The sequence below is a fragment of the Equus quagga genome, chromosome 4 (genome assembly GCF_021613505.1).
Source record: "Equus quagga isolate Etosha38 chromosome 4, UCLA_HA_Equagga_1.0, whole genome shotgun sequence".
Lineage (NCBI taxonomy): Eukaryota > Metazoa > Chordata > Mammalia > Perissodactyla > Equidae > Equus > Equus quagga.
The window spans coordinates 67,582,050-67,596,619 of record NC_060270.1 but is presented as its reverse complement, the minus strand read 5'-3'; the positions used below and the strand labels follow the sequence as shown (position 1 = coordinate 67,596,619).

Sequence of the window (14,570 nt, the reverse complement as noted above, 5' to 3'; positions counted from 1 at the left end):
AGATGAATGGAGCAGAGCCCTCAGACAGCAGCGTGGGCTGTAAGCGAAGTTACTATTACTTGTCAATAGCAGAGCAGGTATCATCTGCTGGTCATATTGAATCTGCCAGTTACTCCCATTTAGATTCCCAGTTGGGATGTTCCATCCCCCTCGCCCCTCCAAAGCTCCAGTATGCATAAGCCAACGCTGTAAGCCAGCCTCACTCACAGGATAGCATGGTGGAAAGGAATCAGGGCAATCATGCAACAGATGTTATTTTAATTGTAAGCGTGTGCTAGCTATTTATTATGAGGAAAGTTGCATAGCCTCCATTATGCAATCCTCCATTTACTTATTTCTAATCTGGTGCTAATACTGTCTTGCAGAGCATGGGCATGAAAATCAAAAATATTATAAATGAATTTTCTATTTCAATAAATAAACTTGGTGAAGTATCAAAAACATAAGCTCTTAATGTTATTCATTTATTTAACAAACATTATATGAATGCCCCACCCTTGTGCTATGCTGGTCTTCCTGAAGAGAAAAGGATGTATTAAGATGAAGCGGATCTGTTCCTTGCTCTGATACACAGAAGACAAAGTAGGTCTTTTTTCCCAGATTCCATCTCCCCTGTATTTCTGACCACAGTAGTGACAAAGTAAAACCTAACTTAGTGAAAGATTCAGTAGTAAGACTATGTTCTGTCTGTATTCTGAATAGTTTTGGAACTTCTTCATCATTTCATCTGCTTATGGATTTCTTCTTTTTCCATCATTTTACCATGGTTGAATTTTCTCTGGACTTACTTATTTTAAGCAGTCACCCAAGATACTTGTTAAGTAGCACAGACTTCCATACTGCTTCTCTAGAGAGACACTGCCATCTATCAGTACTTTAGCCCTCCATACCTCGGTTATAGCCAGCAGATCTCTGGAAGCACTGAGTTAAGGGGAAAATGAGAATGATAATCGCTTTGATTTGTGCATAATGGAAAATCTGTAATGTAGATCTGCCCCCCGCAAGGACAAGACAACACTGTTCATTGCCGTAGCTTTAGAACCTAGGAGAGCACTTGCCTGAAGTAGGTACTAGAGGCAAATTGAGTATATTGGAAAAAGGGGTTTCCATCTTAAATAACAGAACTTGACACAATTACACATTATCCCCATTGGGCTTGCTCCACTCCAAGCCTATGCTTCTGACTGACCCATAAGCCACTCTCTCTCCTAGGATGGGGCCCTGATATTTACAGAATACCAACAGTGTGCTAGTATACTATCCAATCCTTAAAGCAGCCCCCTTAGGTAAGTAAATGCTAGCCCCAATTTACCCATAAAGAATATTAGGCTCAAAGAGGACAAATTACTTGTTAAATTTACACAGCTAGCTATTAGGTATAGCCACTATTAAAATCTAGTTGTGTCTAATCTGTTTTATTTTTGCTATTATTATTAATTTTACTATTGTTTTCCCATAAAATACATGTCAGTTTTAAAAGACTTGAAGAAAAAACAAAAACAATTATAAAGAAGGGAAGGAAAAAATTGCTCAAAATCTTACAAATCAGTCATCCCTCCTATTAATATTTAGGCATATGTTTCAAGTGTTTTTCTCATTTATATGAAATTATTGTATATTATGTGAAATTCATGTTCTTTCCATCTTACCCCACAGTCTCCAAAGTGGAAAAAGTTCATGCCATCCATGATCATGCTTTTTTTTCTTTTCAAGAAATGAAAGAGAGAAAGGAAGAACAAGGAGGGAGACAGAATGAAGGAGAGAGACAGAAGGAAGGAGAGAGACAGGAAAATTCAAGAATCTAAGATAACGGAATAAGAATGGTGCTGGGCCAATGAAAGAGGACTTTTTTCCCTTCCTGGCTCATGTAGACACTCTAGCAGTGTCTCCATTAGTGACTGTTCTCCAGGGTCTATTTCTTATCTAATCCGTGACTGTACAATTCAGAAATTCAGGGTGAGAGTGAAGGGGCTCAGTACCATGGCCGGATGCTGAGGATGGCCCTTGGAGACATACACGCTGTGGTTCTTTTCAACTGATGCTCTTTGCTGAGTATCTGATTCACATTACCTTGTTTCCCTGACCATGGATGAGTTGGAAAGGTCAGTTCTATGGTGAAATTGAACTACATCTTTCCTTTTTGATGACTTTCTTAGGATAGAGCCATGATTTTTCTAGAACTACTAAGGGGAAAGAGATTTCTGTTCTCAGTCCATAAGGAGATTATAGGGAATCCTTTTCTCAATTTTTACACATTCAGATAACCTGTGGCAGTTTGTCCTCTATAGCATGCCAACAGCACAAACCTACACATGCAGGTGGGAGAATCAAAGAGCAGTGGCATTACGTGACTGGAGAACTGTTGTAAGAACTAAACAAGACATCAATAGTACATGCAGGTCACTCATTCTTAAAAGGGTTCAATGCCTTTGAACTGAGGCAGAATGCTTGTGCAGTCTGCAATAAGCACAGTAGTAACAGGAGAACCTGGAATACATAAACAGGTCCGGAGCAGTGTCCTTGGGGAGCCCAGCATAGGGTTCCGAGGTCATAGCACTTGATTGCATAATAAACTCATTGAGATATCTCGAGATATCAGTGAAAGTTCTGTGCATTCTCCAAAGAGTCAAATGACATTTACTATAGTTCTTTTGAAATTCAGGCATTTAATATGCCAACCCACATGTATTTATAGAATGTTTATTCCATTTTTGAACTTGTATTAAACACTATGGAAGACTTTTTTAAAGTTGCCATTTTTTGACAGCCTGTACCTAAACACTGTAGTAGACATTTTAAATATATATTTCATTTAAATCACATGACAATCCTACAAACTATATCCAAACTCATTTTACAGATGAAGGAATTGATGGTCAGTTATGCCTAGTCAGTTGCCCAAGGTCACCTAGTGCATAACTGTGGACCTTGGATTAGAATGTTTGCCAATCCTACTCTAAGGTCTGACACTAATAATTAAAATGTTATAAACTTTCAGGAAACAATTACCTATTAAGTATCAGGAAGTCAATATTCGTGTATTAAATTGTGAGAATAAAGAGAGCAAGATGGGAGAGGAGTCCAGAAAGGCTTTGTGGATTAACCTTGAGTTATCTGGAGATTTTCTTATAAAAAGGACAGGAAAGCAGCTATTTCAGACAAAGTGTCAGTGGGATAAGGTGCTCTACATTTTTCATAAATTTTGTCATTCACCTAGTAAAAACTTGTTGCACATGTACAGTAATTTGGGGGTTGAGCTAGGCCCTGGAGGTTAAAAGTTGGATTTACATGTCCCTATTTTCAAGTGGCTCTCAGGCTGATAAAATAATTATTTCTATTTACTTTCTAACTTTATAATATTAATTAAAAATATGTAAGTATGTATCCCCCAAACCATATGCCATAAATGTATTAAGAGCATTTTCTGACAACCAAGTCATAGAAGATGGATACAAGTTAGGGGCCAGCCTTGAGCAACAATCCCTAAATCTGGAGAGAGTATTACTGAATAAAATTTAGAAATTTCCTAACAACCAAAGACATGCATTTCGTTACTTTAGTGATACCTAAAAATTTGCTCTGGTTTGAGAGTCAAGCCCACTGGAATCACGTGTCTTCCTGTTAGCTTCTTATTTTCTTTAGAAAGTCTCATTTGGGTACTTAGGAGAATATTCATCAGCCCTGAATTTTGCCAAATGATGGTCTTTATGATACTGAATAGTTTACAGAGATGAAATTTTCCTTCTCATTCTACGTCATGTCCTTCCCCTCAGTGTTGCCCCTTTTTTTCTTTTCCATAACTCTTTGTTTTCCAATCCATCAAATACTTTTCTGAGACCCCCCCCATTCCTACAAAGCTACATAGCTTACATGTATCTACAGTGGGATGCAGCTGGTCAGAACATAAGAAATGAGTGTGAATAGGAGTATCATTTTTTCCCAATGGGGTAGTGATGAGAATATTACCTTTGGAGTCAGATAGAGCTGGGTTGTATCTTTTAATTCTTTGTGTCCTTGGGTAAGTCACGCGACTTCTTTGAGCTAGAGTTTTTTGCAGAGTGGTGCTCAGAAATAATCGAAACAACATATGTCAAGCTCTTACCTCATGTGAGAAGATTAATAAATAGAAGATAATATCAATATTAATAATCTGAAAAATTAAAGGTGGGGAGGTCAATTCTGAAGATCAAACGGAGGCAAGCATTGGGGACTTTCGTATGAATGACCACTTATTTCATCAACAGTAAATCAGGCTCTTTCCAAGAGTGACTTTTTCTGAAATATCATCTTAAACAAGACAGTCTCCATTCTTTTTCGCTCAGGCTATCTGAAATTCACAGATTGTGAAAGTTAAAGCAGCATCCACGTTTGAACTGTTAAGATAAGGCCAAGCAAGAAGGTTTAATCAAAGAAGATTTTTGGGTGAAAACACTGCAAAATGCATGCCCTTAGTCAGGAAATGTTAGTTCTAAGGGTGAAGAAATTGACATGCTTCTCCACAATATGTTGGGCGGTGGGGGTAGGGGGGATGAAAAGATAAAGTTAGAAATATTTTGCAGACATTTTAAGCTTCCTATAAAAATTGTTATATACTTTAGGGTCTTGAGTAGTATGTACATTGTTTCATTTTACCTCCATCTCAAACCTCATGAAAGCAAGTTTTTATTTAATTAGTAACAAAGTTTTTCTCTAATATACTTCTGGCCTAAAGGATAGCTTCTGCATATTTTTATTGTCTTTGTCCTTCACAGTTGCATGTGGGAATTTTTATCTTGCTTTAATAAATTGGAAACTAGTTAAAACTAGTAGTTGAACCTCAATTGCCACCAAGATAAAACTTGAAATATTTATTCCAGGATAAAGAGTTTGATAGTCCCTGGAGAATTAAGTTTTTATCGTAATTTTTAATAATGAACATTTCTAGATAAAATGGAACATTTTCTTGGACTGACGTTCTTCTTTCTTCATGGTAACACCTGGTGCAGATACAATTCAAACACCCCACCTGATGAATAGCAGAACTTCCCTGTTTCCCAATTGTGCAAACAGACTAGCTTTCACTCAGTCTGTTTTAATACAAGATTTCTGAGTGGTGGCATAGAATAACTAACAGGGGAGTAGCTGACATTCACTCATGTCTGCCATTTATTGGTTAATTAAAGAACAAGTTATAATGCAGGAGATATTTAATAATTTACACATCACTGATACCCAGTTTTCAATGAACCAGCTACAGGATAAGGATTATGTTTTTAATGAAGTTTATTTATTTTTCCTATTATCAAAGTTAGTTATACTCACTCTAAAATACAGAAAATAAAAAGAAAAAACATCTAACCCTCTGTTCATATTTTTGTGAATGCATTCTTTGGTTTTATTTGCACACAGTGCTCATTTGTTCCTTTTCCATAGTTGTGGTTGAGTCCATATTTATACTTATCTGGCTTCTTTTATATATTTTAAATCAATAATGTGTAAATTATTGAATACCTCCTTTATTAAATGTTACTTTTTAATGTTATCAAAAAATTACCATCACTACTGGGCATACTTTTGAAATGATATAAGTGCTTCATAAATAACATTTAGATGCCTACATATATATTCCATCTGGTGATTCTACCTAGGTTTATTCAAAGTTTATTTTTCTGTCTTTCCAACTGATTATACATTATTTCCAATTTAATTTTTTTTTTTTTTTTTTGCTTGAGGAAGATTACTGCTGAGCTAACATCTGCACCAATCTTCCTCTGCTTTTCATGTGGGTCACCCCCACAGCATGGCTGATGAGTGGTATAGGTCTGCACCCAGGATCCAAACCTGTGAATCTGGGTCACTGAAGCAGAGTGCACTGAGTTTAACCACTATGCTATGGGGCCAGCCTCTCCAATTTTTAAATTATTAGACATTTCAAAAAAAACTCACCACATTTCAGTTTGTTTTCTTAGGATAGATTTCCAGACAGTAGGTTACTAGGTAAAAAGTTATGAACATTTTTGAAGTTCCTCAATACTTATAGACGTATGTTTATTCAAATGATTGGTGGGATTCCACTTTGCGTCATCTGTGGGCAGAAAAAACGAATTGGCTAAGTGAATGAACAATGTAAACAAGGAGCAATATTAATCTGCTTTTGAGGAAAGGTCAGTTGCTTTAAGTATTCATGAAAATTTCATGAGCTATTTTGCATGAGAAGATAAGTGTGTTAATTAAGGTTAATTCATAAAATGTAGTAGAGAAGTAGCTGAATTTTATTTAAAAAGATGCACAGTTTTCTTCCTCCGCAGCCTTAAAATTATGAGTGGAATTATTGGATGGAATGATAGTAGCAATCTTTCCGAGACAAAGTTAGGACATGGGAGAGGAAGGCCTGACTTTAAAAGCTGATGAGAGTAAAGATGGGGTTATGATGCTGGTTCTGCTTCCTATTGTCCAGATGTTCTGACCTATTAAGATGGTAGTGCTGATGTTGGTAGTGGGTGAAAGTAGAGTATTGTGGCAGAAACCAGCTTCAAATTTACTATGTAACGTTTTAGAATTTGAATATCTCAATCTATGTGCTGAGAGAACCCTGATCTGATCAATGTAACAAATCAACTCATTCCGTCCAGTAGCATTTCTCATTACATTAGAAAGTTATACACATGATTTTAAAAAAAATCACCCAAGGATTTAAAATATTGGACTTAGTGCAAGTAGGTAACCAGTCAAAAATATAAAATGAAGGTAGAATTGTACCTTATATCACACACCAGAATAAAATCCAAATGAACGGGCTAGAAGAAAATGGGAGAATTCTTTAATGATCTTAAAATAGGAGGACATGTTAAACTATAACGCAAATCCAGAAGCCATAAAAAAAAGAGGGAAATGATAGATTTTTCAACATAAAAATGTGCGGCAAATAAAGACCAAGAAAAGCAAAATCAAAAGGCAAATAAACAACAGCAAACAAGATATTTCCACAATTCGTATTACAGACAATAGACTAAATACACACTGATAAGAAAATTGAGAGGAAAAATAGGCAAGAGATATGAGGAGATAGTTCACAAAATAGAAAATAAAAATGAAAAGATTTTAAAACTCATTCATATAAAGAGAAATGTATATTAAAACTTCTCAGAAATATGTGTTTTTTTCCCCTTCAGACAGGCAAAATTCCAGAAGCTTGAACATATTTTCTTGACAAGCCTGTGGAGAAAAGGCACACTCATAAATTGCTAGCAGAAGATTAAATAGGTGCAACTTTTATAGAGGAAAATTTGGCAGTACCTGTCAAAGATGAAGTTTGCAAACCTTTGTACACTAATTCCTGATTTAAGAATGCTTGCTACAGAAATGCTTGCACATATGCCAAATGACCTCTACCTATGAGGCATTTCAGCAGTTTTAAGTATTAACAATAGATGGAAAACCTAAATATCTATCAGAAAGAAACTGGTTAAAAATATATCCTATATAGCATGCAACGGAATGTTACTCAGCTGTAAAAAAGATGAGCAAATTTTTTATATACTTATATAAGAAAATTATCAGTGTAGGTGAAGTGAAAATGAAAAAGTGCAGGAAAATTTTCACCATTAAAATAAAAAAACTTAAATGAGGGGAAAGAAAGAATATATATCTTTACTGGCTTACATACACTTAAAATTGTTTCTGGAAGGAGAAACAAGACACTAATAACAGTGATTGCCTATAGGGTATGTGGAAGATTAGCAGATGAACACAGGGGTCAGAGGAAGATTTATTACTATATCCAAAAAGTAAATAAAATCTACAGTCAGTTTGACTTATTCGTGATTAAATTGATCTTTTAAAGCAGGAATCATAATGTAGAAAAATAGTAAAATATTTTATTTTAATCATTATTATGATTGGCTCTATTAAAGAACTCAGTATATCACTAAAACCCACCCAAACAGCACATAGAATATGTATGTGGGGGGAAAGGCTGTGATTGCTTTCCCTTTATTTTTCTTTTTTGTGACTTACAGTGGCTTTAAATTTTCAAATGTTTAATGTTTTGGACTTATTATTAAGTAATCTGTTTTTATTTTATATGATTACATTATTATTGTATATTATTATTAAGAATATGCCTTTCCCGTTTTGAGAAGAAACTTAGATGAACATTAAACTCAAATATTAATTCTAATATTAATTCTATTTGACTTATTACATAGAACCAACAGTTTATAAGGCATACTAAGTTTCCTTCAACCAAGCTTGGACAAGTTTTATTTTATAAATAAAAGGGGGGCTGTATGCATGTGTGTGTGTGTGTGTGTGTGTGTGTGTGGAGAGGTATTTTTTGTTCTGTCTTTCTTATCTGATAACTGGTACCACTTTTCACTCACCTGCTCAAGCAAAAAACTTAAAAGTCATCACCAGGTGAGCCTCTTCCTTTATCTCTTCCACCTCCAACATGCAAGTGATGTGTGAGGCCGTCACATGAGACAGCTTACCATAACTTGGCAATCCATTCTTCCTGTGCTCTCTTTACCTAAGCACTTTTGTCCCCATCTAGATTACTGCCGACCTTACAGCCAGCTTTGCTTTCTAATCAAATTCTCATACAGCTGCCAAAATAATCTTCCTTTTTTTTAATAGAAATAAGCAAACAACAACAAAAAAGTCAAATAATCTTCCCTCTTACTCTCAGTTTAATTTAAGAGTTCTTAATAACCTTTCTTAAATGTTAACCTGAGTTAGTAATCTCTAGTTTACTAATTCACCATTGATTCCCGTTCCTTAAAGGTAAATGTAAGCTGTTACCTTGCACATACTAGCACTCTAGTCCTGGACGATATAAGCCAGCCTGGCATGGCCATGGCGCTTTGCTGGGTGGAGTCCCTCCACCATGTTCCTTTGTGCCTCTGAGTCTCGGCACCTGCTTCTTCTGGCTGTGTGACAGTGCTCCTTCTTCTGGCCAAATCTCAGGCCTCTCACTGCTCTAGTGGAGGCTCTGCAGCTCCTTACTCTGCATTTCCTTGTCTCCCTGGTCTAACCACTGCATAGCATCACCATGCTTTTTGAGAGTCTCCACATTAATACCTTCTGGGAGGGGAGTGTGCCTGTTAACTCTGTATTGCCTTTATACATCATTTGTCACTGTAACCAGCACAGGTGACTATCAATACCTTTTAAGGAAGGGAAGAAGGAAGAGAAGGAAGAAGGAAGGAGGGAAGGAAGGAAGGAGGAAGAGAAGAAAGAGAAGGAAGAAGAGAGGGAGGAAGAGAGAGAAGGAAGGAGAAAAAAAGAAAAATATCTATTGATTCATTAGCAAAAGTTGACAAATTGTGAGAACTCAAAAGTTGTGGAACAAATAAACAATGAATAAATCAAATAAAGTCAGCTATGAATTCACCAGCTCTCATTTGTTAATGATGATAAGTTTGATGCCCCACTCCCACCTCCATATGGAGCAACAAAGTGTTCTTCAGTGAAGGAAGCCAGGACTTAGGGCCATACCGGAGGTGGGAGTGAGCAGCCCACAGGGAAATGGCAGTTCTGCCCCTGAATGCCATGCCGCTGAGCAGGCGGCTGCAGCTGTTCCCATAATACGCATCTGAGCAGAGAGAGAGACATTTAGCTTCCAGTTACTAAGGGGACTGCATAAGAATATATTCAAAAAATTGAAAGTTTCTATATAAGTAACAATTAGCTGCACTTAATTCTTCATTTTGCTAAGTCTGAGACACTCTTCAGGAAAAAAAACCAAAAGCTGTAATTTTTTTTAGGAAGGGGTGCCGGCAGGAACTTTCATAAAATTGGAGAAGGGACAGAGAGAGAGAACAGGGCAGACTTGACTGAAAAGGGTACCTGTCCACTTGAATTTCACATCCTCCCTCGGGGTGTCTCCCAAACTCAACTCAGGCTGAATTCGCACATCCGACCCATCGTCAGAGGAAAAAGGGTCAGGCAGACCTGGATTTAGATACTGGCTGCTCCTCTGGGGCTGCATGCTTCCCCTCACTGAGCTTCCTCATTTACGAAATGCATATAATCATTTTCCCTTTGAGGATGAAAGACAGAGGTTATAAATTTCCTACTAAAGTGCTGTTCCTATAGCAGGGACTTGAGAATGGCAGCTAAGATGATTATTCCCGCACCTTCACCTTTGCCTAGAGACTGCCCTAACCCCATGTGTCAGTCTTCCCTCTACCTATCCAGAGTTCACTCCAAGCACAACTAAAGGTCTGTTTTCGCCACTCAAGAGCCACTCAGATGCAAAGAATGTGTATTATTTCTAACCGTGATAACCCCTACATTCAGTATTACTCTTGTGGCCATTAGGATATAGTTCCTTTTATTATATAATTGTTCGAACGCTGAAAACATGTCATTTCATGTCTAGAATGGGGTCTGTATTATCAATTGACCTAGAATTTGGTCCTGGAATCTGAGGGCAAAGCTCCTTATTCCTTTAGAAGGCCAGCACAGTTCTGGGCCTGTAGAAAGAGAATCATTCTTTACCTTTAGGATAGAGACAGCTGTCCTTGCTTGTGGAACATTCTAGTACTCAAGGCTGCCCTTGGGCACAGATACCAAGATGTCTTTCTCTCCCCTTCACAGATGACAGCAAACTTCGACTCAGCAGCAGCCCACCCTCGGCCACCCTGGGCAGCCTGCTGGATGACCAGCACTGGCACTCGGTCCTCATCGAGCGGGTTGGCAAGCAGGTGAACTTCACCGTGGACAAACACACACAGCACTTCCGGACCAAGGGCGAGGCAGATGCCTTAGACATCGACTATGAGGTGAGTTGACTCTCCCTGCAGATCCCAGGCCCCTTGCTCAGGATCAGTAAGAAGACCAGTAAACAAAAGAGCAATTGAGAGGAGATGTGGGGCTGTGACAAATCTTACCCTGGGCTTATCTTGTCCTCCATCTAAGCCTAGTCAGCCCGCAGTAGAGGAGTCCACGCAGAGAATCAGATCAGAGAGCGTGGGGAAAATGCCTTGGAAATAATGGTGCCAGCCCATGAGGCCTCAGCTAATTGTGCGTGTTACAATTGTCTCCTTTTTACTTCAAAAAGTTGTTCTTACTTGTAGCCTCCCTGTCTCACTGTCTAGTCTCTTGGTTATACTCAGTCATTCCTTTTTCAAAAATTGCTTCAATTACCTGGGGTAATGGAAGATATAGACAGTATACTAATATAATTTTGTATATCAATTACACCTCAATTAAGAAAGGAAATTATAAACAAAATCCAAAGTAATCTAAAATCTGCACTATAGGCACTTGTTTTTAACCTTCATTCCTATGTAAACTTTTGACTAATGCACAAGGACAGTTATTTCAAGTCTACAATAGAAAGAAGGTTGCACAAAGTTCTGCAAGTTGGCAGCCAAGAGTTATCCATCTTTGCTAGTAGTTCAGTACAAGAAGTATATATTGTGCCCCTACTGTATACCAGGCTCTGCTCTTGGCAATAAAAACACAGAGCTGACTGAGGCAGAGTCCCTGAGTTGGAGAAGCTTACAGTCAATAGCAGGGTCATACCTGGAGATAAGCCGCTGTGGGACAAGGAGGGGAGAGCCACAGCAGAGCGCAGCACTGGGCAGTGTGGCAATACTGGGGGGAGGGCATGGGATTCAACCTAGAAAGAGGGTGGAAGGCTTCCAGCAGGAGGCACTACTAAGTCTTGACAAAAGAGTTGGGTTAGCCTGACGATGAAGGTCAGAAAAGCAGGTCAGGTCCAGAAAGCAGGGTGTGCAAGGCACAGGGCATGAAATGTCACAGTCCAGTATCTCTGGATTTGAAACAATGGGTAGGCAGTGATGTGTGGGAGCCAGCTGGTACTGACTCATAAAGGCTAACTGGTAGATTTCAGGGAATTTTGGCTACTGCTGGTAAACATAACCATTACTAAAAATTATTATATAAACATAATCTAATAAAGAATTTGTACAAGATAATACATTCATTGATTCCTAACTATTTCACAGTATTATATCTATCTATCTATGCATCTATCTATATGTACTCTTGAGGTTTTTTACTACTGCCGCATCTGTGTGGTAGAAATACTTTATTCGTATTGGTCTGCTAGGTACATCTCTTCCCAATTCCATGCTCACTTTCACCTCTTTGAGAGCTTGAAATCCACCATGGTGGGAATATTTATACAGTGGATACTGGCAAAGAGATGAATCACAGTTTCATTTATTGTTTTGTTGACTGTCTAGACCAGGGATGGACAAACTACAACCTGTAGGGCAAGTCTGGCTTGAAGCCTGTTTTCCTCCAGCCTGTGTGTTAAGAATAATTTTTACATTTGTAAAGGGTTGTTAAAAAAAAGAAATTAAAAAAAAGAATATGTGACAGAGACTGTATGTGATTACAGATAAAAGAGTTCAGTTAAGAATCAACAGAAGCATTCTATAAGAATCAATTGGTTATACGGAATTTACAATAAAGATTATTGTATGTTTTATCATTATTTGTAAGTTGTGTCTACACATTGTTTATATCAGTAAAATAATCTTATGTTTGTTTATAGGCACACACACACATACCCATATACCTACATGGCTGTGTATGTGTGTGTTTCTCACCCTGAAGAGTCAGATTCTGAACTTTTGTCAATCTACCACTTGGGGCAGGGGTTAGTGAGAGATAAAACATAAGGATTAGGGGAGACCCAGGTGAGGATGGGCCCTGTGAGCCATGGAAGGAACTTCCATGGTGGGGATGAGGAGCTGCTCAAGGACCTTTTACAGGAGAGTGGCATGGCCAGTTTTATGTTTTAGACTAGCAATTCTGAATGTATGTTTCAGGAGCCAGTCCAATTAGCATCCCCTGGAGATTTGTTAAAAATGAAAATACTCAGGTCCCACCCAGACCTACTGAATCAGAAACTCTGGGAGAGGGGCTCAAAAATCTGTTTTTAGAAATCCTCCAGGTGGCTCTGATGTACCCTAACATTTGAGAACAAGTATTTTAGAGCAGTTACTCTGAAGCAATTACTCTGAAGCTTAGACTTGTGCGTAGGTGGAGGAGGGGGCTGCTGGACAGATGGTAGGAAACCCTGTTTGGAGACAATTTCAGTCACTAGGGGGAGAGTTAATAGGACAGTGGAGGTGGAGATGAATAATTGAAAAATTTGGATCTGACTTTTTTTTTCAATCACTATCAGGAGCTGTAGGAAAGATCTGCTCTTTTGATCCTAATCTTGGTGTAGCATACTGCTAATAAGATATGCCATTCATTAACTTCAAAAGAAAATTTGTCACTCTGACTCAGAATGCAAGAGACCCTATAGAAATTTTTTGGGTTGCTGATAACTGTTCATCTATGAATATCAATCATTCTCCTTTGTCAACGTTAAGTGACTGAAAAAGAATGCACACAACGTTGGAATTATCTTAAAATAAGAGATATCTTTTACAAATTTGAGGACAACAGAAAACATAAAATCGTCTTTAAGTCTCACCATTTCCCCGAATGCTTTACCTCTACTGGTCTAGGAGATGGTTCTAAAATTCACTCAGTTGCCTGATTTAACATTTATTTTCAAGGCTATGTCTACCCAGCTATGTTCTCCTGTGTGTATACAGAACCTATATGGGATCACAGCTGAGTGGCATTGAAGTAAATGTCAGAATTTAGGGAAATGAAATGCAATGATGTCACTAAATTTATGAAATTGGGACAGATTTCTTGCCGAAATGCCTGAATTTCATGGTGCCTTATAAAAAGTATTTCCTAGGAAAAAAACACCTTGAAATGTTCCTCTAAAGCAAATTCTGCTTCCGAGAATGCAAGCACTTTCCAGAGTGTGCAGCCAGTTTGCTCCAGAGATCATAAAAGAGACAGATTGACTTTAACAGTGACGTTGACATTGGTTGTACTAGAACACAAGACTTGTGCATCGGGAGAAGCCTCCAGAACAACTGGAGCTCTCCACATTTTGAAGAGCCACTGTTAGGGCTATGTGGAGAAGAAAGAGCACAGAGGACACAAATCTTGTGTTCTAATCACTACCTTACCAGTAACTAGTTTTTTAAACCTGGAAATGAAAATTCTTCATTTCACTTACCCAGAAGCAACATGAGCACCCTTATTGGAAGTAATGTAGCTAAATAAAATATCTAAATCTAAGATCTATTTTATAACAATGTTGTCTATTAATCAGAATCTAGGTCATTGACTTGATTTCTGCCATGGGACCTGCACATACGAGCCCTGTATCCTACCAGCTGGAAGGATTATAATGACTACTTTCTGGTCCCTAGGTTCCCATGACCCACTGTCAGAGCATGTATACTGCTGTCGAGCTGTATTCTATCAAATTCTGTATCAGGGTTAATTATATTATGCAAATCTATATCCCTCTTCATATTTTAGCATGATGTGGTAATATTTGGCAAGAAAATATAGTAGCTTTTATCTCTCCATCTTAAACAACATTGAAGATATCAATCGAGTGACATAGTGTCTTTCAATGATGCATCTAATAGGAATTTTGCCACACTAAGATGTATGCAGTTGTCTGCTTCTCCTCCCACGTAGAAGGCAAACACAGGCAAGGGTTCAGAAAATCTTCTGTCAAAAAAAACAAG

At 37.9% G+C, this 14,570-nt stretch overlaps 1 protein-coding gene across 1 annotated transcript in view; it reads left to right on the top strand.

The window, feature by feature from the left end:
• CNTNAP5 (contactin associated protein family member 5) overlaps nt 1-14,570 on the top strand; it is a 765,902-nt gene that overhangs the window by 341,154 nt on the left and 410,178 nt on the right. The window contains exon 6 of the mRNA XM_046657745.1: nt 10,579-10,763. Coding sequence (XP_046513701.1) covers nt 10,579-10,763 — 185 coding nt within the window. The remainder of the gene's footprint in view (nt 1-10,578; nt 10,764-14,570) is intronic.